The sequence below is a fragment of the Eurytemora carolleeae genome, unplaced genomic scaffold (assembly GCF_000591075.1).
Source record: "Eurytemora carolleeae unplaced genomic scaffold, Eaff_2.0 scaffold1560, whole genome shotgun sequence".
Taxonomy (NCBI): domain Eukaryota; kingdom Metazoa; phylum Arthropoda; class Copepoda; order Calanoida; family Temoridae; genus Eurytemora; species Eurytemora carolleeae.
This window is the reverse complement of record NW_019397453.1, coordinates 39,784-67,112: the sequence shown is the minus strand read 5'-3', so window position 1 is coordinate 67,112 and position 27,329 is coordinate 39,784. Positions and strand designations below refer to the sequence as shown.

General features: G+C 32.2%; 1 protein-coding gene across 2 annotated transcripts in view; it reads right to left on the bottom strand.

Annotated features, from left to right (window-relative positions):
* LOC111714378 (serine/threonine-protein kinase tricorner) overlaps positions 1-27,329 on the bottom strand; it is a gene marked incomplete at its 3' end in the record, with an annotated part of 42,446 nt that continues 15,117 nt past the window's right edge. The window contains 8 exon segments of one of the 2 annotated variants that reach the window (XM_023489472.1): positions 1-108; positions 1,606-1,729; positions 2,043-2,153; positions 2,676-2,795; positions 3,666-3,752; positions 4,434-4,510; positions 11,061-11,136; positions 12,606-12,954. In XM_023489472.1, the coding sequence (XP_023345240.1) occupies positions 1-108; positions 1,606-1,729; positions 2,043-2,153; positions 2,676-2,795; positions 3,666-3,752; positions 4,434-4,510; positions 11,061-11,136; positions 12,606-12,731 (829 nt within the window). 2 annotated transcript variants of the gene reach the window in all.

Below are 27,329 nucleotides of genomic sequence, written 5' to 3'. Positions count from 1 at the left end.
ACCCTAGTTTATGTATGGACTCTATAGCTAAGGCTGTTTCTGCAATATAGAACTGAGTTGCCTCTTCTGACAATGTATCCTTCTTCATTAGTAGTGTCATCATGTCTCCTAAATATAATATCAACATCAAAATCAACGCCGTAAGTCCATGCAAGCCAACGCCAACGCCAACGCCAACGCCAACGCCAACGCCAACGCCAACGCCAACGCCAACGTCAACGCCAACGTCAACGTCAACGTGAAAATGTAATGTGATTTTTTTGCCAACTCGTTTAAAATAACTCAATTTATATTCTCAAATTTTAGGCCAATAGACCGCCTGTAGTACAACATAACATCCATATTCTTAGGCAGAAGTTTTGTTAGAAACAAGAACACAAGAAATAAGACAAAAACAACTAAACAATAACATTATCCCAGTAGAAAAAATGAATGGGTAATATATGACATCGCTGCCTGAGCCTCTAAGTAATGAAAGGAAAAAATGAATGCAGAAGAAAACTATTTGTATTCATTTTGCAAATATCCAAAACTCATCTGCTAGAACAATTCTACAAAAATTCTGTTTATTTCTGATTAAAAATAGGAATCTAATAGTAAATGTTATTGGTATAGAACTTAAATAAACACAGTCCTAGAATAATATACAATTCTAAGATTCGTTATTTCTAACTCATAAAAATTTCAATTTTTTTGTGAAGAACAGACACTCCTTATAATTGAATATTTTGTTCATCCAGAGCTGGAAACTTTAGAATGGGATACCTTTAATCCCGACTGCTTAATCGGAATATCCAATTTGGACGCTTTTAATTTCTTGCTAAATCCACACTAATCAAAAACCGGTTTTTCAAAATTAGAGAGTCCCTCCCGTTTCTGTATATTATTCTTGAATGGTGCGCAAAATTTCAAATTTCCGGCTTCTGATACGCGACTCTGATTGGTTGAATTTTATCCACTTTTTCAAGATACAAATACAAGATTAGGTTAGTCTGGAGATTAAGAAACAGAGAGGATCAAGAATTGATCTTGATATCCACTTGATATCCATTCTAAAGTTCCCAGCTCAGATGTATTCCATTAAATGAACTGGGGGCAATAGGAGATCCAAATTTGTTGGTGCAATTTCAACTATGGGAATTTCATCTCATGTATAGGTTTCCTAGAATAATACTGGAATTAGGAATTTAATATCCTAGAAAACATACCTCCAGGTAGGAATATCATGTTGAGATAAAGCTTACAAGTATCCTAGAATACTACTAGGTAGAAATTCCATGATGAGGTAAAGATTACAAGTATCCTGGAATGCATACCTCCAGGTAGAAATTCCATGATGAGGTAAAGATTACAAGTATCCTGGAATACATACCTCCAGGTATAAATTCCATGATGAGGTAAAGATTACAAGTATCCTGGAATACATACCTCCAGGTAGGAATTCCATGATGAGGTAAAGATTACAAGGATCCTGGAATACTACATACCTCCAGGTAGAAATGCCATGATGAGGTAAAGATTACAAGGATCCTGGAATACTATAAACCTCCTCGTAGGAATATCATGATGAGATAAAGCTTACAAGTATCCTGGAATACTACATACCTCCAGGTAGAAATTCCATGATGAGGTAAAGATTACAAGGATCCTGGAATGAATAAAACATCTTGACCACCCACTGATGATCTGCTTCAACTAATATGTCTCGTTCAGCTCGGACATGCGCCAACTAAACAAAATTAAAGATACAATCATAATATTAACTGGGAGACTGGAAATGTTTCTAGGCCTTTTCGCCATTTTTGGTCTAAAGTATTATTCATCAGTGTGATCCTGCATAAACGAGGTAAACAAATGAGTTAGAGACTTTATCACAATGCTGTCGTCATAAACCATATATTTCCTAAGCTTTTAACTTCCATGCATTTTATAGTTCATCCTCTGAAATAGTTGCACTAATAAGGATACTCAAAAGTGTGACATGACATTCTTAAACACTTACAATGCAGCATTTATTATATGAAAAGCTTTCTGTTTCTTACTTGTTCTTTCTCCACCATATCAGCCTTACGAAGAATTTTCATAGCGTACACGTGACCAGTATCTACCTTCTGTACTAGTCTCACCTCACCAAAAGCTCCTTTACCGATGACCTAAAACGAATAAAGAATTTATCCGTCAATCTGATAGTGTTGATAGTGATGGCAATCTAAGAACGAGTGTTTAAATCTCCACTCTCAACATCACTCTCTAAGCCAGAAAGCTTCCTTTCTTTTTCTGTCTTTTCCAATATTTTTCTCTATCTTTATCTCTTTCTTTATTTCTATCTTAATATAATTTGCTATCTCTATTGCTATCTCTATTGCTATCTCTATCTCTATCTCTATCTCTATCTCTATCTCTATCTCTATCTCTATCTCTATCTCTGTCTCTGTCTCTGTCTCTGTCTCTGTCTCTGTCTCTGTCTCTGTCTCTGTCTCTGCCTCTGCCTCTGCCTCTGTCTCTGTCTCTGTCTTTGTCTCTGTGTCTGTGTCTGTGTCTGTGTCTGTGTCTGTGTCTATGTCTATGTCTATGTCTATGTCTATGTCTATGTCTATGTCTATGTCTATGTCTATCTCAATCTCAATCTCAATCTCGGTCTCTATCCCTATCTCCATAATGTTTTCTATCCCTACCTTGAGAGGATCGAAGTCGTCTACCCCTAATCTAGATCTCTTCAAGCGCAAGAATTCTGTTTCCTTTGCCGCGTGTTGAACTCTTTTCTCCACGCGGGCAGAGTCCGTCAGAGAATTATCCTAAATAATAGAAATCATAATAACTAGCTGAAACGCCCACGTTGCCATTAGAATTTATAATAAATAAGTTTAAGCCTATTTTACACCCGTGCTACTCATGGGTTACCTAAAAAAATTCAGCCATTTTGGTTCCAGCCGTTTGGACAGCTGTAGTTAACTTATATAAATGAGCGAAGAGCTTTAAAAGTTCGAAATTATCATCAATCCACCTTCATTCTGTAGAAATCTAGGTCGACCCATTTCGTGTACTTGTACCTTGTACTTGATCAACCCATTCTATCAGTACAACGCTGTAATGTACAGGAGCCACTATACCGTACTGGACAATGCTCTACGATACAGAAGCCACTATACGGCAGGGGATAATGTTGTATAGTACAGAAGCCACTATACGGCAGGGGACAATGCTGTACGGTACAGAAGCCACTATACAGCAGGGGACAATGCTGTACGGTACAGAAGCCACTATATGCCAGGGGACAATGCTGTTCGGTACAGAAGCCACTATACGGCAGGGGACAATGCTGTATGGTATAGAAACCACTATACGGCAGGGGACAATGCTGTACGGCACAGAAGCCACTATACGGCAGGGGACAATGCTGTACAGTACAGAAGCCACTATACGGTCCACAGCTGAAGACTGTTTCTCGTCATCCTTAGCTCTCTGAAGAGGGGACAAAACTTTTAAAGAGGAAAGTACTTAGCTTATCCCTTGCAAAGCATTCAAGTTGAGGCATCTAAGGTTGAAACATCGGTGGAAAATGAAGTTATAGATTTAAGATTCATTAGTTTTGTCCTCAAGTCTGTTGAAACTTGGGGAAAGAAAGGGGGGGGGGGCGGGTGTATTTAATAAAAAATGTTTCGAACCTGCAATGTTTCTTCAAGTCTTTTGAGTCTGTCCTTTCTCTCTCTATGTTGTGAGATAAGGTTGCTGTAGTAGTTCTCCAGGGTCACCTACATCACGTACATCGTTAAAGGGACTGAACACGTAATTTTAAGGGAACTTTCCTTTACAGAATCACTGGAAAGTTCACAAAGTACGGACAAATTTTGTTTTGAGTGTCATATACGATGCCAAAAATTATTTCTAGGAAAAAAAGTTAGAAAATTAAAGGGATTGTTAAAGTGACTTGAGGTTTATGATGCAGGAGAGAAGAAATGAATTTGACAGAATTACACACATTTTAAGGGAGAAAAATTGTTGCTGGATCAGAACAGAGGTGTACACAGGGTACCGTTGTGAATCTGGTATGCAATCAGGGCTTAGGATCCATTTAATTTTGATGCGGATCCGGATCCTGGATCCGCACTGTAAAAAAATGGATCCGGATCCAGGTCATTTCTTTAAGATTAACAAAGCAGAATTTTCAAATTGGTTGTCGTATTTTTTTATGCCAAAACTTTATGAACCATTCAGAAATCAGGAAATTGTTATAATCTCTCTTTTTTCAATAGTTCAGATTTAGGTTTAGAGAGTAAAAAAGTTTTTTTTTTAGTTTTTGGTTGATATTTTGCCCCTTGGATCCGCATATTTTTGCGGATCCGGATCCAGGAAGCCAAAATCTTACGGATCCAACGGATCCGGATCCTAAGCACTGAATGCAACTTTTTAATTTGTGAGTTTCTATAAATTACCTTGGCTTTAGTTGCTTTGTCCAGCGTATGTGAAGAGAATCTAACTTGACTTTCACTACTAGTCATACTCAACACACCTGGAATCAGATAAATAAGTTTAATTTTTAAATTATAATATACTAATTCAAGTGCCCAGCGTTGCCAGTAGAAAAAATTAAATTAAAACAAAAATTAAATTTTCTTAACCAATATTACCCCCAGGGTACCCATGGGTTCCCTAAAAAATTCCAGCCAATTTAGTCCAGTCGTTTGGCCAGGTATAGCTAAAATATAATAACGAGATCATTGGGATTTGTTATTAATCTTCAGATTAACTTTAATTTTCATCCAATATCCGGTTTGCATGGTAGTCGCATCCAGTTAGGGGTCGAATTGAGGTTTGATTAAGGGAGGAATATCATAAATAAAAATATGGGTTTTTATCAATTCTCAAAATGAGATCAAACGGTCTGGATTGTGAGCTCCCAGCTCAGGCGGATTAAAATGATTTTGGAAGAACAACCAATCAAAAGCAACAATCGATCAATGAGAGATCGCAGAAATACAAGTCTGTCTGTAATCCCCGGATTAAGTATAAAACTGCTTTAATTTAGGAGTTGCAGATTAGCGCTTTCCCACTTAAAAGTTCTGACATCTGATTTCCTATTTGCAATTGACAAAATTCAATAATCCCAAAATGACGTGAATTTGTTCAGAATGATTAGAAGTAATTAAAAAACTGTTATTTTGTTCTATAAAATGTATTGAATTCGCATGAAATATAATCATGTGAATAAATGTGGGAAAATTTTATAATATTTTCTTAGATCATAATAAACTAAACCCGTTATGTGAATAAATGAATGGAATAGTTAAGAGTGAATTATGATTGAATTATCATAAATTAAAAAAGGTTTCAAATGAATGCGTGACTAGGTAAGAATAGATGAATGACTTAACAGGTAAAGATGAATGAGCAAGGATGGATGAATGTATGAATGGATGAATAGGATGAAAAGGATGAATGACTTAACAGGTAAGGATGATTGCATGAATAGGTCAGACAAAATGAATGAATGAGTAAGGATTTGTAGGCAAGGATGAATGTATGAAAGGATGAATAGGATGAATGACTTAACAGGTAAAAATGATAAGATGAATAGGTCAGAATAAATGAATGAATGAATAGGTAAGGTTAAATTTATAAAAATGAATAATATAAAAAAGAGTAAAGTACAGTAACAGTGTTGAGAGGGGTAATAAATTAGATAAAGCACTATGTCTAGAGCTAGCAGCCAAACAGATAATATATATTGATAGATAGATCGATATATATAAAAAATAGATATTACTTAATAATATAGAAAGAAATACAAAATTCTGATTTTAGAACAGAGAAATCTAACAAAACTCACGGATTCGAATGACCAGAATAAGTTTGGAATTTATATGATTTTTAACTGATTAGTTATGAATATAATTAAATATTAAGTGGTAAAATGCTACTTAGTGAATTTACATAAACATTTAGCGTTTTTAAACANCCACTCGATGAAAGTAATTTTGGTAGCGATCGAATCCAAACTTGCGGATTCAGTCTAGAACCCCCTTCATTTTTAGCGAACACCCCCTTTACAGCTGTGTGATAAGGACAAATATAGGAATAATTCATAAACATACAAAGTTTTGACCCCCCCCCCCCTGGGGGATTATTTATAACTGGATTGTTGTTCCAAGGTTGAAGGGAAAATAAGAGCTGGGACAAAAGGATTTATAAATGAAAGGGTAAACAATAAATAGATGAAGTGTTAAAAGCAAAATGTTCATAAAAAAACAAAAAAAAAAATGGCGTTAAAACAATTGGTAAATTGAAATATTAAGAACAAAGCGAAGTTTAAAGAAAAAAGTTTTAAAAAGAAAAGTCCAGCCAAAAACATTGGTCAAGTCTAAAAATAAAAAACGAAGTCAAGATTGAGGAAAACGGTTAAGTAAAAAAATGCATCGTTTTTGTGAACGAACAAAATTTGTTGTGAACGATGGCGTCGTTCACAAAAAATGAACGTTCAGTCGTTTTAAAAAACACTATCGTTTTAAAAAAACAAATGAAAAATCGAATGATTTAAAACCGTTCAAACGAACTTGAAAAAACGATCGTTCACGAACGATGAACGAAAGAAATGAAAAAAAAAACGCTCCCAGCTGCAAGAATGAAAGTTGAGAAAGAAATAAACAAAATAACCAGTTCAAGCTAAAGCTGTGTACAGCTGAGAAATTTGCATTTCTGTGGCTGAAAAATTCTGAAATTGAATTTATCCTAGAAAATTGGATAAAATGTAAAGGACGTTGTTTCTCCTGTCCCACCTCTAACTTAATATTCTTTTTTCTTCTAAAGAAACATTTTTTCTTCTCAAAAATGTTAATTTACATTAGAAACTAAAGCTCGAGGTGTACAGTGAGCTTATAATAGTCTAGAAAGATTGTGGTTAAAATTGAATAATATAGAAATTTACGAAGAAATTAAGTATTTATCCAAAACTCAGATTTTTTAATCCCTATATCTTTGCAACCCAATTTGGTAAATCTTAGATATTTCAAACTATGCTGTTGGATCAAATCATTTAAGACAAATAATCAAAGGTTTTCACCATCAGGTTGCGCAGATATAGTGATTAGAAAATTATTTTCAATTTATGGTTTTGAGATCCACCAATTTCCAACCAACCAACCAACCAACAAACCAAGTCGCCCAATAATGCTGGGAGGGGGGGGGGGTGTTTCCAAACTAGGTTTCCAAACTAGGTTTCCAAACTAGGTTTCCAAACTAGGTTTCCAAACTGGGTTTCCAAACTAGGTTTTCAAACTAGGTTTCCAAACTAGGTTTCCAAACTAGGTTTCCAAACTGGGTTTCCAAACTGGGTTTCCAAACTAGGTTTCCAAACTGGGTTTCCAAACTAGGTTTCCAAACTGGGTTTCCAAACTAGGTTTCCAAACTGGGTTTCCAAACTGGGTTTCCAAACTAGGTTTCCAAACTGGGATTCCAAACTAAGTTTCCAAACTGCAGTTCTTAAATAAATCTATTCCATCTCAATTATATTGTAAACGGTGTGAACATGGAACAATTGCCATAGAAAATTTATAAAACCACACCCATTGTTGGGCATTCAACGGATATGAGGCGTGTACACCACACCCATTTAGAAGTATACTAGGACGGTAGCCACATACCACGCCCATTAAAAAAAAACATAAGGAAGACATACTTGCCACGTCCATTTAAAAGTACACACAGATGGTAGCAACATGCGACGCCCATTCTTGAGGAAAGTAAGGATGAGAGGCATATTTACCACGCCCATTTTAGAGGACATGAGGCACATAATTGCCACGCCCATTTCGGACTAGAATAGGACGTCAGATGTCTACATTTAACTTGAATCTGGGTTAAATAATAGGAACTGTACTAATAATAATTATACTGTTAAACTGTTTGAATCCATTAGTTTAGCAAACATTGGTTGTTAGAAAAACATCTCAAGGATTTTAAAATTGAAAAAAAATTTGAATTTTTTATTCTTAAGTTCAAAAGACTCTAATCATTTAATTATCATATCTTCGCAACCTGATGGTTTAATCTATAAACCAAAGGAAAATAGACCTAGCAGAATTCGAGGTTTGAAATACCGTAGCAAAAATTTCTGCTGTAGAAACAACGAAGGAAATTGTGAATATATTTTATACTAAAAAACGACGATATCTTCAACATTATTGATCAGATAAACGCCTCCCTCTTACTAAATTGATTGATTGATTTATGATTTGGGTATGTACAATGTACATTTTATACGCCCCATATAGATTTAGGCTGCTCTGTGTTCATGGTGGTATATGCCACGCCCTTTAACCCGCCCTACCCGCCTGTCAAGCCATATCCATTTTACGCGTGTTAAAAGGAACTGTATGCGTAACTTCAAGTAACCATCCATACGTAATGAATAAAGATACCAATGCCCGATTAACAACGGTAGCTTAAATTCTTCGTCTAATCAAGTATGAATTATATATTATTGTTTAAAAGTTTGAAAACGGATTAGTGTGAAATCTCTACAAAAATGACTTGCGCATTTCTGCTGCAACAGTAAAACAAAAAGGATTTATCACAGTCAACTACTTTTAAATCTAGAAAACACGACACTTGAAGTAACGCTTTCAGTCCCTTTATACAGAAGAAGCTAATAGTGTTCAGACAGAAACAAGGAAGATAAAAACCAAAACACTAAAATCATTATCTAAAACTAGATTTAAACAACCGTATTCACGACACCATGTTTATACGAGGCCAACACGGCACCAGGCAATGAATTAAAGAAAAAGTGACCCATCAATAAAAAAAATATTTAGGCAATATCGATGGAGTTGTTACTTTTGTTTTCCAATTGAAAATTGATAATTTCTGATAAAAGAGACTTTAAAATTTACGCCGCAGAGATATTAGTGGTTATTTTTGAATTGTTGCTTCATTAAAGGGAGTGACCGGCTATGTAAGGTAGTTGAACTGAGTATGCAGTGTTGTGGAAAACTTCTTTCGGATTCATTTGAGGCATATAAAACTTTTTAAAGATCTGTAAATCCTGAGTTTGAGCGCAAATTCGACGTTCAAAACTCCTACTTTGGGGGTGGATACGTTTTCAGAATTAGTTTTAATTATTTAGAATTTTAATTAATTAGTTAGAATTTTTTTTAAAGTTTAGCCCTTGATGAATTCATCTCTTTAAATGGGTTCACATATCATCATTCCTTGGCTGGCTCCTCCCTTCCTGTTTATATAGTTACATAATTCTCGTTTAAATATTACAAGGGTAGCAGTCTAGGGCTGGGCGTTTCCCTACTTTTTTTGAAATAGTTTGTTCCGTTTTTTTTCCGGCGTTTCGTTCTTCTCCGTTCTTTTCCGTTCGTTCCCGTGAAAGAACGATCGTTCCCCAAGAACAACGCCCAGTCCTAGGTAATAACGAGGAGTTTTTACATAGTTTAGGATAAATTCTGTTTTCAGCGGATTAGGTTCCGCATCCTGGATCCGCTCTGTAAAAAATTGATCCGGATATATTTCTTTAATTTATAATAGTATCTTAAAATAAATTATTGCTACAGGAATTAAGTCTTTTTCAGATATTTTCCAACCCCTATTCTTTGCAACCTGATTGTGCAAACTTTTAAAATTTTAAACTTAGATTTTTTGAAATATCTAAAGGCTACGACATTGGGTTCCAAAGGTATAAGGATTAGAAAATTAGAGTTTGTGGAAAAGACTCATGTCCTTTCATGCTCTGGGGGGAAATCCAAAAAGATCTTCAAAAGGCAAGCTTTTTATACCCTTACATTCTGAAATTTTGTTTCACTAATTCAGTTGAAGCATTATTTTAGAACAAAGTTTTTTTGTGTGTATTTTGGTTGTTGTTTTGGTATTTGGATCCAGTTCCTATGCACTGATTTTACATGATTACCCCCCCCCCTCTCCCCCAATGTTTCCCCCTTTCGATTAAAACCATTAATCCTAAAATACTTCCTAAAAACTAAAAAGTTTTGAATGAAAATAATGATATTTTCTGAAAATGTTCGGATCTGTATTTCTAGTATTTACACAGTTTGATATATTGCTAAATGTTCTGAGAGAATCTGAATAAGAACCTCAGTTGCTTTCTTTTCATAGAAAATGATTTGTCCAAAATGATTTATTTACGATTCAAATTCTTTTATTCTTTTCGTCCAGTTCTTCATTCTCTTTGTAGTGTGACCGTGGCCCAGATTTTCAAATATAAATACTAACAAACTAATAACTTCAAGTGACCCTTCATGTAAAAGAAGGGCATGCCGGAATCACAATGGTACCCTCAATAATGTGGAAGATATTGTCGTTTTCAAGTTTGAAAAGTGTTCAGGTTAAACAATTTCATCCATTGTTTTTAAAGCAGCCACTTCAAAAGAAAGGCCACATTTGAAAATAACCAATTTTCAAACAGGCACTAATGGATATCTCAAGTTGTTGATCAAACGAAGCTTTAAAGGGCAGCGTTGTGAAGAAAGGGTGTTAAAGATAGGAAAAGAAAAGAAAATTAAAGAAAGAAAATTAAAGAACGAAAGTATAGAAAGGAAGTAAAAGAAAGGAGGTAAAAGAAAGGAAGTAAAAGAAAGGAAGTAAAGAAAGGAAGTAAAAGAAAGGAAGTAAAAGAAAGGAAGTAAAAGAAAGGAAGTAAAAGAAAGGAAATTAAAGAAAGGAAGTAAAAGAAAGGTAATTAAAGTAAGTAAAAGAAAGGAAGTAAAAGGAAGTAAGTAAAATAAAGTAAGTAAAAGAAAGCAAGTAAAAGAAAGGAAGTAAAAGAAAGAAAGTAAAAGAAAGAAAGTAAAGGAAAGGAAGTTAAAGAAAAGAAATTGTAAATTATCGACCTGAATTCTAAATTTCTAAGAAACTACTGCATTAGATTAAATTAATTTAAAATCATGAATTGTTAACTTCAATAAATTTGTATACCCGTAGATACATATTGACAACAATAAAAAACAAAAAAAAAGGTTTTAAAAATTTTTACCCTCAAATAAACACAATTTTCAAACAAAAAAATTTGAGAAAAAAAAACTCTTTTTTAAATAACTTACTTTCTAAATCTACTTTCTTGGTTCCATCTTTAGTCAAGGATTCTGTGTTATTGTTTATACATCGGTCTATTTTAGCCTGCAGTACCATTAGTGCTGTACATATGAAAATGTTAACAACCCTCTTCAATACCCCAGGATGCCCCTGAGACATTTTTTAGAAAATTTTTTGTTGAAACTAGCTCAAATACAAAAACGGCCTAATCATTTTACTGTTTTTGGTTCTTTTTTAACCATTTTCGGCTAAATTGTTATAACTATGTTAATTTTTTCAAGGAATTTAAAATTGTGAAACCATTTTGCTTAAATTTCGCTAATTTTTTCCAGTTTTTTTTCAGGGGCATTCGAAGGAACTCTCCCCCCTTATCCTTAATACCCTTAGGAGTCTCCCCTCCTTAATACCTAAGGACCCCCGGCCCCATCCTTAATACCTTAGGATTCATGTGTTGCATGCTAGAAAAAATTATCCTCTAATGGAGTAAATATAAAAATAGATCTACTAGGTTTGTTGGATAAATTTTGAAATGTTAATTTTTTTTATAAATATAATTTACAAAAATAAGTTCCATTAAATATATCTACCCTGAAAGTTCTTATTTTCATAAAAATGAATGCTACCTTTTTCATTCTTTCATTGATTCTTAAACTTAGATACTTCTAAAAAGATTTATGAATTAACATAATCGGTTTATATAACCGTCTATCAGCTAACTCCAGGTTAAAAATATATTAGTATTAGCCAAAGGGTGGAAAGTTTTTATTATACAGTTTTGGTCGATTCTCGAATCCAGATTCGTGGATTCGCATATCTTGATATCCAATGTGGGCAATTTTAATTTAATGATCAAGGCTTAATCCTTCAAGTTATCCCTGCAGAATGTGACCCCCACAGGATATCAAAGAGGAATTAAATAAGAGGTCAGCGTAAGATGGAGATCAATGCTAGATTCACAGATTCATAAATCAGAATGGTTCAGGTTTGTAAAAATATTTGAAAATATATTTAAAAGCAAATTAGTTTTAGTTTTATTTTTTAGTGAAATGATTCCACCCGAAGACAGATTTGAAAAGAAACATATGGCATTTAATAATTTTTAAATAAAATGAAGTAATTTTACTTAAATATAAAATAAAAACAGGCTTCCATTAAAATATTTAGGTCACATGTTCTAAACTTTATAAATTTAATTAATAAGTATTCTAAAAGTGTAATTTTTGAGAATTAAATGATTTATTTTAGTTTATTAAAAAGGGATCCAAGGGATTACAGGGGTAGGGATTCATCTAGTTCTTTGAAGAGATTAAAGAGATTCTATTCAGAACTTCAGAAGTAAAAAAATTAAAAAGGTTTAATCACACTTATTACTTTATTTATTTGTTTCTGCTGCAGAATCTACAAATAACAAATAACAAAATGTTTACAAGATACTGCTGTTAATCAGACCTGGTATTTTTATACAGAAAGAGCGCTTAAAATCAAGTCCACAATAAAAATTTAGAAGTATTGAATGTTAATAGATTAAATCAAAAATGTACAGCACAGTGGACCTCCGACTGTGTTTGCCCCCGAGTTCTAAGTTTTTTACTGCCCGGGCTTGAGCCCCCTGTGCTGGAAGTCTGCTTCCATTTCTTTTGGAAACTCATTTTTGACCAGCTGGAGATCTGAGCACTCATGTCGGACAAATTTCGTCTTTATCACGCATGCGCACTCACGGCGGACTAATGTCGTCTTTAATGTGCATTTTTACACTCACAGCTCATTTTGTTTAACTAAAAAGTACGAACTCACAATTAAAACAACTTTTTTGTACCTTTTCCCCCTTTTATTTCAGCCTTCTTTGATATACTTTACTCTAGCTGTAAATCAAGCAGAAAATGGACAGTTCTTATTTTTTTAATGGAAATTTTAATAAAGTTAATGTGATTTAGCTTTTTGCTGAACTCAAAAATTCACAAAGGAAACCATTTTAAACACCTTAAAAAACTTTCAGAACTGATCAAGATCATGAAAAATTTTACTTGACAACTAGCAGGAATATTTCTTGAAAGAAAAGCAACCATTGCAAAAAAATTAATTTTTTTTTTTTTAATCACGAAACCACATTTAGCAACTGAATCCACCCTTCATGGCCTAACATAACTCAAGTTTGAACTAATACACATGTTAAATATCAAAACTGACTAAATTAAGTTTTGCTCTTTTCTCTGAGCTGTGTTTGTGGTCGTGAGGACAAGTGTTTGTGTGTCCGACCTCTGTATGGTTGGACCAGCTGATTTCAACTGACAAGAATAACAGCCTCCAACCTCAATATCTATCTATCTTTCTATCTTTCTTCCTGTCTATCCGTCTATCCGTCTATCTGTCTATCCTTCTATCCTTCTATCCTTCTATCCTTCTATACTTCTATACTTCTATCCTACTATCCGTCTATCCCTCTATCCGTCTATCCGTCTATCCGCCTATCCGTCTATCCGTCTATCCTTTTATCCTTCTATCCTTTTATCCTTCTATCCTTCTATCCTTCTATCCTTCTATCCGTCTATCCGTCTATCCATCTATCCGTCAATTTGTCTATCCGTAAATTTGTCTATCTGTCTATCGGTCTATCGGTCGATCCTTCTATCCTTCTATCCTTCTATCCTTCTATCCTTTTATCCTTTTATCCTTTTATCCTTTTATCCTTTTATCCTTTTATCCTTTTATCCTTTTATCCTTTTATCCATCTATCCATCTATCCTTCTATCCTTTTTATTTTTTCGTATTTTTATTTTTTTAATCATTACATCTTTTTTTCTTTCCTATATTAAATGTATTAAATATTAAAGCATTTTATTTTTTACATTTACAACTTAAGATTTATGTATTTGTATTGTATAGAAGCTATTATTTTATTCCTTTTTTGCATTTTTATCTGCGAGATCATAGAGATGACCTTTATTGTCCACAATATAACTAACAATTCTGAACTAAACGAATGTTCGCAACAATTTTTTTCTGTTATTTTATTTTTTTTTTTAAAGAAAATGTCATGGTCTAACAATTCTTTTTGAACTTTACTCTAAACCTCCATCCTCCTTTCTTACATTATTACGTTTAGCTAAGTACTATAGGTTACATAAGAGTTCGATTAGCATATGTAAAAATCAAAATGAACAAGATATATTAAAAGAAAAATTTTATTCATTTAGAAATGAAAAACATGGTGGAGTTGTTAAGTTAAGTAGATTAAAGTATTCTTGGATTTGGTCCAGAGATTGGTTTGTTTCTCAGCCTCTTGTGGGAAAAGAATAAAACAGGCCTTAGGACCTTCAATATCAGCTGATTCGGCCTCAATCTTGCATCCTCCATTCATTGTTGTACATTCACCATATATTCATTCTTACATGCCGTGCCATTCGCCAGTCATAGGCCAAAACTACATTTATGCGCCTTAATGATCTTCATCTGCAGTAAATAACATTCATCTGCAGTAAATAACATTCATCCCCTTTAAACTTCATTCATCCGTCGTTAACTACATGCTTTCGTTTTAAAATGCAACTAGTTTGTAAAATATTATTTGTTACATGTTTTGTCCATGTTATTTAAGAATTGTAAAAAAAAACTGGTGAAATATTACAAACGACTTTACGCTCTGATCTAAACATTGTACACCGTAAAAATGTCTCATTGGTATCAAATGAATCTACAATACTGCATGCACTTTCAGCTTGACTATGTTAAATAGCGGGTCTCTCCCTTTAAACAGCATTCATCTGCCAAACAATAAATTTATCTACAATGTACATTAATAGTTTAGTACAATTATACAATAATATTTTACTTTCTCTTTTACATTTCATATCCGGGATGAAAAGAAAATAGCAGTTGGTAATTTATTTGTACTAATTTCCCGTGGAAACCCTAAAATATCAAACCTTTTGTCTACAAAATTATTTTCAATTCTTATGTTTGAACCGCTTATTTATTACAGTGCATGGACACTTTTTTTCTTTACTCCTTATTTATTACAGTGCATGTACGTCATTTTTTCTTTACTCCTTATTTATTACATTTGCATTGGCGTCATTTTTTCTTTTTACCATAAAAAGTTTTTTTTTATGATAAATATTCACGATTTTCTTTAAATTTAATCTTTCATCCATCACTTTCTACATTGCACCTTTTTTTTAAGTGACACGTAGACAGCAAAGTTAACAAAATAAGAGGGAAAATGTATTGAATGAATTTTATTATTTAAATAGTAATTATATATTTGAGACGAAATTGAACCCCACTATGTAAATACTTAATACACCGATCCCCCTTCTTCAACGATTTCAAATATTTTAGAATTCAAACTTTATTCTCAGGTTTTCTCATACGACCCCCCCCCCCACTCTATCTAACAACGTAGAAGAAGGGAGGGGGAGGGGTAGAGCCTCCATTAAAAGCAACCCAAAATTTACATTTTATATATATATTTTTAATTTGGGAGGTTAGTACGAAAAATGACAGATGTTTTTTTTACAAATTAAAGCAAAGAAGTGTCTTCGCTTGTCCTTATTTCTTTGCAACCTGATGGTGTAAAGCATTTAAATTTGAAAATTGAAACTTGAAAATTTTGATCTAAAAGAATTCGTGGTTTAAAAAATCTAAGGGTTGCCAAAATATAGAGTATAGAAAATCAAAGTTTGTTGCATAGATTCAATTCCTTGGAATAATATTTCAATTTTAATTATAGATTTAAATAACAATTAAATAAAGGTTCAACATTTTTAAGCATTTGAAAACAAATTCTCATCAATGGACAATTTCTCCTTAAGTCAATTAAAAATAGTTTTACCTTAAATGGACTAGGCGTTATTTGGAGTGACACTCCGTGCAAAAATCAAGTATAAACTATATATTCATTTTTATAATTTTGAAAAATATTATTTACAAATGTGATTTCAAAAAGTGATTTGCGCATTTATAAACTTCAGGTAATATAAGAGTTTTTAAAATTAAACACTTTTAAATGTAAAAAACTTCCACATTTTTGATAAGGTAAAGTTTCAAGGGTACCGTTGTGAACCAGGCATCTCCATCTATGCCTTTAGCATCCCTTGAACTTACACTTCGGCGTACAGTCCCTTTAATGCTATTTCATGCAAAAATATACTTTACAAAGGAGCCGCATAAAAATTAATATTTGTTAAAAGCATCATAAAACTAAACATTAATCCGTGAGAAAACGAGCCTCGAACAAAGAACTTTTGAAGTCTTAAAAATATTATTAGAACAGATAATTTGGCAAACAGCGGTCTTTTTCGTGCAAAATTAGAACCGCTATAAAATAAAATTAAGAAAATACACTTTTTGCCTATTTTCAGTTTCCAAAATTTTGTAGTATATTTAGTTGGGCCATCATATATAATTTAAAAATAATTTAACCCTCAAGTCAAAACTATCCCCCCCCGGGCCCCTTCTTATTTTAGAAATGTTTTTGAAGGTTTTAATTGCAGAATTAGAACAATACGTATTTATGTTAAAATGTTCCACTTTCAAGTTATTTACCATTTGAATTTCCAAGCCGGGTCAACCTTTCTGGTCCCAGTTTGTACTGTATCGCTAGGACATTGGGTAAATAAACGCGGTCAGACTTAAGGTTGAATTAACTTTTACTAAAGTGTCAGAGGTGCGTTTAACATATATATTTTGTGTAGTCCCTTTTAATAAAATAATAATGGAGGGAGGGATGTCCCACTTTTACCACCATCCTTTGGGGTTAGAAAGTGTAAAGTGGGTGTACTTAAATGTTTGTTTATATTATGTAAATATACATAATATTGACAGCTTCCAAACCCAGTACTGATTTATGAGGAAAAGTTAAATAAATTGTTTTTAAAATAATAAGATAATTAAAAATAAGATAATCAAAGACACGTAAGATTGATATATTATTCGTTTTAAATCAAAACTCATATAATCTGAAAAATTAGAAGTGCCCATGAAATAAAGAAAATTAAATTTTGAAAAAATAGACTATTTACAGGAAAAAAATTAAATTTTTTTTTTTATTTTGAAAAAAAAATTAGATTTTTACCTTCAGTTGAAGTGCCCATAAAATAAAAAAAATGAATTTTGAAGAAAAAAATTAATGACAGGAAAAAAACTAATTAAATTATTTTTTTGAATTTTGAAAAAAAAATAAGTTTTTTTAACCTTTGTTACGCCCAAGGAACCTATTGAGTTTCCTCAGAAAATTTAAATTTCCAAGTAAACGGATCAACTGGAAAAAAATCAAAATATTATTAACATTTCAAAATTTGAAATCTTTTTAGATGTTATTTATTTTGTTGTTTTACATTTTCCTTGGCTTTAAAATTATAAATTGTAGTAAATAATTAAAAATTTCCCCGTCTTGATTGTGTTCAATTCCTTTTTACTGTCTAGGATCATTAATTTCCAGGCAGAGTTTCCAAGGAAGTATTTAAAAAACAAACATTCTAACCTCCCCCCTTTTTCAAAAATAAATCTTTCGAATAATGTTTTATTTTATCTTTGTATACATGCATTATAAACTATTTCAAAAAATACTTCATCCGGCCTTTGAAGTAAAATAAAAACCACGAATTTCAAAATATGAATTGAAGGAATTGAGTCTTAGTAACAAACTCTGTTTTTCTAATACCAATATTTTTTCCACTTGATGGTGTAAATTTTGACATTTTAAACTTAAATTCTTTCATCTGACAGAATTCATTGTTTGAAATATCTAAGGTCTATGGCATTGGATTACAAAGATATAGAGATTAGAAAATCATAGTTTGTGACAGATTTCTAAAAACTTATTGAAGTAAAAATAAAATAAAATCTTAAAATAAAAAAAAATAGTAGAGGGCAGGGGGCTAAAGATTCATTAATATTTAATTAAATCACATTTCTCAGATTAATTTTCCTTTTTTTTAATTGTTTGCTCGCTGATCAGTGATCAATTATTACACCTTAAAAAATCAGTTTAAAAAAATAGATATTGTTTTAATTATTAGAAAATACCAACAGTAAATACATACTTAACCTATATACATGAAAAATTAAAAAGGGATCCCTCTGATTCTATTTCTAACTCACCTGAAAAAAACAGTTTTTATTACTAAAGCACCAGTTTCTTAAAATCTAGATGAAAAATGGGTTTAGGACTGTTTGCTAAAATGTATCTCAAAATAAAGCGTAATTGATTTTTACAAGCTTGGGAACCCAGCTTTGCCAGGAGATTTAAAAACGGAGATAAGAACATTTCGTGGTTCTAGCGAGTTCCACAATAGGTCCGCATCTACCCACTCCTGTATGCCAAGTCCATTAGCACCTCATCCAATCAGGGTTCAGTCATGAGTTGGTTGTCTATTCTGAACCAATAGAAATAGTATGGAGGTAACATCTATCTTTCTATCTATCTCATTATCCAATCAGAGATAAATCCTTATATCGGCGCTTTAAAATGGAAATATTTACTTCTACTGAAACTATAGTGCTCCAGTATATAAAAAAGTGCTCTCTGCTTACAGGTGTAACCCCTTGACCGAATTGCCATAAATTTTGATTGAAGAACCCGGCAAAACAAAGGGAATATTTGTAGTTTGGTTTAAAAATTCTCACATAAAGGTCGAATTTAAAGGGAAAAGCTGGGTTCCCAAACTAGTATTGAAAAAAATTATATTTTATCCAAAAAGTCCAGTGTTCTATGAAATGTTGTACCAAGGCCAAATTTCCACCAAGTTCTCAGATTTCAATTGAAATACAAATCAGTATCCTTAACCACGTCGCAAATCAAACAATTTTCAGCAAAATACAAAACTAGGTTGGGAGCCCAGCTTTGCCTGGACATACACTTTTCTCTAAAAAGGTTAACATTTTCAACTTAGAATTTTTAAACCAGGATAAAAAAATTCCCAGGAAAATTGTGAAGGGGTTCATGAGTTATGATCGGAAAACCAAACAAACAACAGACACCCAAAAGGAGATTACTGCTTAATGTAAATTTTTTGTAAAAATAAAATTTAAAAAAGAGTTTTCATAAAATAACAACATCTTACATCGTGCAAAAACACAATTTGGGAAAAATAAAAAATACAATTTTACCCAACAATAGCACATTGATATCTTACAGAGACAAAATAAAAGCTAACTTTTTACCAAACAATAGCACATTGATATTTTACAGGGATAAAATAAAAAATACACTTTTTGCATCGTCTTTGACAAGATGCAAAATATGAGGATATGGTTGCAGGGTGGAAAGGGGTATTTTTTAACTAAAAAGGTTAACAAAAGAGCATGGAATATAAGGGAGATGGAATCGATCCAGCCCGCCCTGCCATATAATTATACATGCTTTGCAGACTGGGTACTCATTTTTTAAAGGTCGTCTTTTAGTTTTTAAATGGGGTTTTTTACTTTACCATATTTAATAAAACCAATTTTTCTTTATAAAAAATACTCTTGTATTGCTAATATTTTTGCATCCCAAAAAATGTATTTGCGTTGATCAGCCTAATTTTGTCACTGTTTAATGTATACAATAACCTATTGTAAATGCATGTACGCGGTAATTGTACATCAGACAAATATTTCTTATTCAAATGAAGTACCGTCTGCAAAGCATATATGGTAGGGCGGGCCGGGTCGATTCCAGCTCCCTCGTATTCCATACTCCTTGGGTTAAACACATCTGACATAACTGTAATTTGACCCTTATGTTTACTTTGTCTAGGAGTTGTGTACATTTGNAATAGGACTTTCAGTGATCTATTTTCAGAGTAAAATAGGACTTTCAGTGATCTATTTTCAGAGTAAAATAGGACTTTCAGTGATCTATTTTCAGAGTAAAATAGGACTTTCAGTGATCTATTTTCAGAGTAAAATAGGACTTTCAGTGATCTATTTTCAGGGTAAAATAGGACTTTCAGTGATCTATTTTCAGGGTAAAATAGGACTTTCAGTGATCTATTTTCAGTGGAAAATAGGACTTTAAGTGATCTATTTTCAGTGGAAAATAGGACTTTAAGTGATCTTTTTTTCAGGGGAAAATTGGGACAAAATAAAAAAATTTAGGAATGTTTTTAAAACTTTATTATTTTTGAAATTAATAAATAAAATGCTTAGATCAGATTTCCGATACGTTTTTCTTTCATATCATCCCTGTTCTTAGGATTACAAGTGAGTGAGACCGCAGCAGGCCTCCTAAGCTTAGAACTTTCCAGAATTTTCTCCAAACCTTGAAACTTTGAAAAGAAGGATAATTTAGATCTTCGAAAAACCTCGCCCAACTCTCACTTACAGTTTTGTAATAAGTAATTAAAGGGACTGTCACGTGATTTCAATTGATCCCCCAATTAAAGGGTAACACAACAGTGCCCTTTGAAAACTCGTTCGACCAAAATTGAACATTGACAGGGCCGATTTTACCTAAAATAGATAGTTTATCTCAAAAAAGTGAAATGCGAATTTAGGCAGACAATGATGGAAATTACTGCTGCAAGGAAAGGAAAACGAGATTATCTTTATCATTGTTCCTCAGATGAAGGTGTTAAAGGTACTGTTAGAAATGAGGCATGTTACCTGTTAAAATGGGATTGTTTGTAATTACGCCGAAAAAAATTATAACTTTGACGTAAAAAAAATGACGGAAATGATTTTTTAGGTCAAATTTAAGAATATATAATTTATAACATTTAAAAGCATTTTCTATCTATATTATAAAACAAAACATTTGTATATATATTTGTTGCCTATAGCCGGCAAAACGGCTGGACATTTTTTGTGGACACATTCTTTTTTCACGGGCAACGCCGAGCCCTTCAGATAGTTTATATATAAAGTTGTAATATCTGTTTGTGTGTGTGTGTGTGTGTGTCATAACTCAGGAACCCCTGGACCGATTTGCTACAATTTTGCTTGAAGAACTCAGGAGAGCCACGAAAATGTTCCTAGCTTGAGATTCTAAGTTGAGTGGGTCCACTTTTATAGAGAAAAATAGCTAAAATCGTAATTTACGACAAAGCGCGGGTAATCAGTGGGACTAACTATGAATACCCTGGGTTCCCGAGCATTAAAAATATTTTCTTTAAATACAATTGAATAGAGATTCACTACGAGAGGTTGGCTGAATTCGAAGTATTGTGCATTGTGGGAAAAATCATCGAAAACGTGGCAAATGTGGGAAAGCAGGCTTAGTAGTGGAAGTGAGGGGTTGGGGGAGGGGTTGTGTGGAGTTGAAGGGGGGGGGGATTCAATAGATTTTTCTCACATGTAAAAAGGAGGGTGGGTAAATCTTATAAATTTTCCAAAGGTGGGAGTTGGTGGAATCTTCTGAAATAATCTCTTTAACGGAACAATTTTGCAAAAAAAATAATTAATTTGATATTTTCATCAAAATTACAATAATCCTATTTAAAAAAAAACAACGGTTGCTGATTGTTAAAAATCATTAAATTATTATGATTTTATCTAAATTATCTACAACAGTTATGAACATTTCAAAATAACTCTTTTATTCATTAAGTGCCATTAAGAAGAATTTTATCTAAAATATCTAAAAAATAAATTGTGTTCCCACGTTGATAAAATTAAACAGTTAGCTGATCATTTATTATATCACAGAGATAAATATGAAATATAAAGATTATTTCCGAATCGTTATTTTTAACAAGTATTTCATAATACGACGTAAGATTACTAGAAAAAAATTAAAGGAACATTATTTTTCATTTTTAAAATTAATAAGAATGTTCTTTGAGTGCATGAAATCAAACTATACATTTTTCATTTTTTAACTGTTTAGATAAAACACTGTTTCAAAAACCCAACCCTATAATAGTGAGCTTATAATCCTAAAATTGTAATATTGATTCTAGATCTAAGGAAAAAGCCATCTAACCTTAGAAAACACTCTAGCTAGGGTCAAGTCTCCTTCAAGTGCCCATTAGTTTTTCGGACCGGCTTTAGGTAACATACATACATACATACATATTCCAACGCTATGTTTTATGTTTGTGGCTTTCATCAGTTCATTTGAAACAATATACTTGATCTTGAAGGCTATATGAATCTAATTATATCTACAAGTAATGAACCGTATAGCTTTGCACAATTTACTTTTGAAATAAATGAACTTTTCATGAGAGTTAAATAAATACTTAATATAGAATTGTTGTGTTACAACTTAGTTCAAAATGTGTATTATTTCTCTCTCATATATATAAAGTAGAAATCTCTGTTTGTCTGTTTCTTTGTTTGTATGTCCGATTATAACTAAGAAACCCACTCGTTGAATTGCCTCAAATTTCGATTAGAGAACTCGGAAGCTTATTTTTGAGATTCTACGTTAAGTGGGTCGACTTGTATAGGTTAAAATTGTTAAAATCGTAAATTGCGGCCAAGTGCAGGTAAACGGTGAAATTAATTATGACTATCCTGGACAATGCTGGGCTCTCAAGCTAGTTGTTTTTAAGTTTAAAATATATGTATAGAAATGTGTGAAATAATAAAAAAAAACATGTTTTCCTAACTTAATAAATAGCATTATGTTAAAAATATAAATATACAGCGTATTTCTTCTATTTCTACAAGTGTTGTTAAAATGTAGATAAGACTTTTAAAGCAGTGATTAAAGCCAGGTACTAACCAGTTTTTATTCCTCTCAACTGGTACAAAGTCTATACAAAACTTTCTTTCAACTTTAACGAAATTTCTAACGTTAACGGAGAAGGGGCAACGTAAAAAAATATTATCTAAAAACACTATAAAAAAAATCAAAAGATCAAGCATCAATACTATTTCATATTCATATGATGTCTTACTTATTTAATAAACTTACAATAAAATAAAGCGCTCTGAAATGGTCTGAAAAATTTATCTTTTGTCTACTTTTTTCTTTGTTGAAATCTTTAAGAGATGCTTACTGAATTCTTTAAAATTTACCCCGACTCATTGAAATGGCGAAACTAAATTTCTCCTTTTCCCGTTGTTTTATCCACGTTATACTGTGAACTTAGTACAGGATTTTCTCCCAGGATCCTTAAACAATCCGCAAGAACCAGACAAAAACGGACACACGGTTAATCATTAGAAATTATATTTTTCACTGGAAAAAAAATTAACAGTGAGTGAAACAGTTAGAAATTTTAGTAGACAGGATAAAAATTAATTATTTCTATTTAAAGGGACGGTGAGATTAATTTCAAGTGACCCTCCAACTAAAGCACTGGAATTTGGGTTTTCTCTGTAAGTGACTTTATACAGCAGAAACAAAGATATAAATTAAGATAATATAACGCTTTTGAAAATAGAAAAATATTCCTACTTTCCAGCTTCTAACTATTTAACTGTCTATGTAGTGTCTAACTGTCTGTCTAACTGCATAACTATCCAACTATCCAACTATCCAACTATCCAACTATCCAACTGTTAAACTGTCCAACTACCTAACTATCCAACTATCCAACTGTCCAACTCTACCTAACTATCCAACTATCCAACTGTCCAACTACCTAACTATCCAACTGTCCAACTACCTAACTATCCAACTATCCAACTGTCCAACTACCTAACTATCCAACTATCAACTAATTGCCCCCTCCCCCCTAACTGAACGGTCCAGTGCTAATCTTAGTTAAACTCTCAATTAAAGATTTAGAAAGAAATCGTGTTGTTTTCACGAGCTAGAGAAAATAACGGTAGATCTTTCTATCTATCCTTCTATCCTTCTATCCTTCTATCCTTCTATCCTTCTATCCTTCAATCCATCTATCCATCTATCCACCTATCCTTCAATCATTCTATCCTTCTATCCTTCTATCCTTCTATCCTTCTATCCTACTATCCTTCTATCCTTATATCCTTATATCCTTCTATCCTTCTATCCTTCTATCCTTCTATCTTTCTATCTTTCAATCTTTCAATCTTTCAGGCTTTCAATCTTTCAATCTTTCAATCTTTCAATCTTTCAATCTTTCAGGCTTTCGATCTTTCTATGTTTCTATATCCTTCTATCTCTCAATCTATTGTTTGTTTTTCTATATTTCTGTCTGTCTGTCTGTCAGGATGTGTGTATGACAATCAGAAAAGGAGAAAGAGTCATAAAACGCGTAAAACTCTCAAATAATTTCATCTTTTGCCTAAAGCTCGGTAACACGGATTGGTAACCTTAGTGCATATAATTACTCAAGCATCAAGCAAATTATATGATTTCTTCTGAAAACTTAATATTTTAGTTTATTAGAAACTAAATGTGCATTGTGCAAAGTGTATCCTTAAAGGAACTGAACACCTACCTAACAATTTAATACTGGATTAAAAATTGTTCTTCTTAAACTTGTTATTTAAAAAAGTTAATTATCATAAAAAATTTTGCGTTGGAAAAAAAATAATATAAATCACTTCTACAGAAAGCTGCAATAAAAAAAACATTTTTTCAATGTAAAAACAAAAATAATATATTATGTTTTGGATCCTCTATTTGTTTAAAGGGTATCGTTGAGAATCGATTACAATTCTTTACATAGTGGGTAGAATAATTTTACAGGTACTTCAAGTAATTATTAATGTTTCATGATTAATTAGCCCAATATTTAAAAAAGTCAGTTTACTAATTGAAAAAAAGTAAATAATGTGACGTAACCTGTATTTTCACTAATCTATCAACGGAAAAATAAATTATTTTGAATATTTTCATTAAATTAACATCAACAGTTGACAAATTATAGAATTATTGGAAAAACAGGGGGAATGGAGGACGGGGAAATAATTTCCAAGACGTGATGGAGGGGGGGTAGAAAAGTATTTTTAATTCTGTTTTAATATTTCTTATGCATAATTAGAAATGTATCAAATAAATGCTGCGTTAGTGAATGACGATTCTAATTCCCAAAACCTATATTTAACATTAATTCCTTAGAATTCCTTAGAATGCTTTTTGCAATGCAATATCTATATATTATTATTTTTTTGGAATTTTAAACGGAAAAAAGAATAATTTATTTCTTGTCAACATTACAATGTAAAACAATAAATCATAACAAAAATGATTTTCAGTATGGAATGCACAAGAATTTTTATTTCAGTTTATCTGTGTTTGGCTATCTATTTAGTATTTAGTTTATCTGTGTTTGGCTATCTATTTAGTTTATCTGTGTTTTGCTATCTATTTAGTTTATCTGTGTTTGGCTATCTATTTAGTTTATCTGTGTTTGGCTATCTATTTAGTTTATCTGTGTTTGGCTATCTATTTAGTTTATCTNAGTTATTACAGGGGAAAACGCACTCGACATTATAGATGTCATTGTTCCCCCCCCTCCCCCCTCCCTACACCCAAACTCTATTGGGCTCTCTTTTTATACCATATTAAAGTCAGTAAGTTAGGAAATATTTTTGTTAAAAATATTGAATGAACATGCACTGATGATGCCCTAAATGATGTGATATAACCTATAATTAGAAAATGATCACTACTCGGCATAAAACAAGGAAATATGAGCCGGAACAAGATAGGCCCGGATACGTGAGGATGTTAAAAATATGAGTTGCTAAGTTAACATGTTTTAGTTTTAAAATGTTTATTTTTTAACCGCGCCATTTTTTTCTTCTTTTTTGTAGATTTTCTGTGTTTATTGGTAGATTTTTGATACGCTGAAATGTTGTTCATCTGAGTCATATTATATAAACATTTGGAACTAATCGGTTTAGACGTTTTGATGATTCTTGGATACAAACTATTTTACTGTATTAGTATTCCCCTGACCTTATTTAAAACCTGTATAATTTTCAAAAAACAGTTCCTAATATGTCACAATAAAATACAAACAACTCCCCACTCCCTAATATGTCACAATAAAGTACAAACAACTCCCCACTCCCTAATATGTCACAATAAAGTACAAACAACTCCCCCACTCCCTAATATGTCACAATAAAGTGCAAACAACTCCCCCATCCCTAACATGTCACGATAAAGTACAAACAACTCCCCACTCCCTAACATGTCACAATAAAGTACAAACAACTCTCCACTCCCTAATATGTCACAATAAAGTACAAACAACTCCCCACTCCCTAATCGTGCTGTTATTGTAATATATATTCTATACAAACATTAATTAACACCTGTCTTGTTCCAATTGTGCCCGTTTCTCTTTTTAAACTAATTATATCAATATAATTGTCAGAAGTTACTTTTCACACTACAATAATTATGATAATCAATATGTATAATAACGCTAATCTGGAAAATGTCCAGAAATCAAAGACAACAGAAAGAAATTGGAGTGGGGGTATTCGTACTTTCTTACAGATAGACCAGGGATGTATATTTTTCAGAATTCCCCCCCCCCTCCCATCCCCGGAGGGAGGGAATTCTTAATGATTTAGGGAAAACATGAAATATTAAACATCACAAGACAAATTTATTTTCATTCTTTTTGATGCTTTTCCCCAAAAATTTTTTTTGATCCTTTATTTTCGACAAGTCAGCGATTAAACCCTTAAAAGAATTTTGAATTTCGTGCAAATATATTTAACTTTTGGGGGGACAAAAAAATTATCAAAAGGGGGGGGGAATTTTTTTTTGAAAAAATATACACCCCTGAATAGACTGTGTTTACTTTACAAAAACAACTCTTTACAACACTTGCAAAATCTCAGAGACAACACAAGAAGTACGATCGAATTTATTCAACATGACAATCAAGCATCTTTACGTGGAAATTTTTGGTAAACATAATAAATTTTATTGCATATCTTTAAAAAACAATTCTAACTTTAATTTAATAATCGTTACAATCTGACTGTGAATTCTGCTAAATCAAATAATCAAATTTTTGAAATATTAAAGGTTTACATAATCTGGTTGAAAAGATATAGGGACGAGAAATAAGATTTTGAGCCAAGTATTCAGTTATTATGCCTGTGTTATTTATAAATCAAACCAGTAACTAGTTGATTGTAATAAAAACAAAAGGTTTTAAATTTCATTTGTTAGATAAAACTGAAATCTAATATCTTCCTTTCGATTTATTGTATGATGGGAACAAAGGAATCCGATTTGTTTAACAATGTTTTATTTTAAAAACTTGCATTTTTAAAATAGATTTTGTATTTAAAGGAATCTTCATTTATAAATCAATAAAAAAAACACAAAAAAGTTTTTTTTAAATCCGCGAAATGCGAACTCTTATGTTTTTATTTCCGCACTTGCCAGCTGTATTTATAAATATTAAAAATGAACAAAATTATCTATTTAGTTTATCTATGTT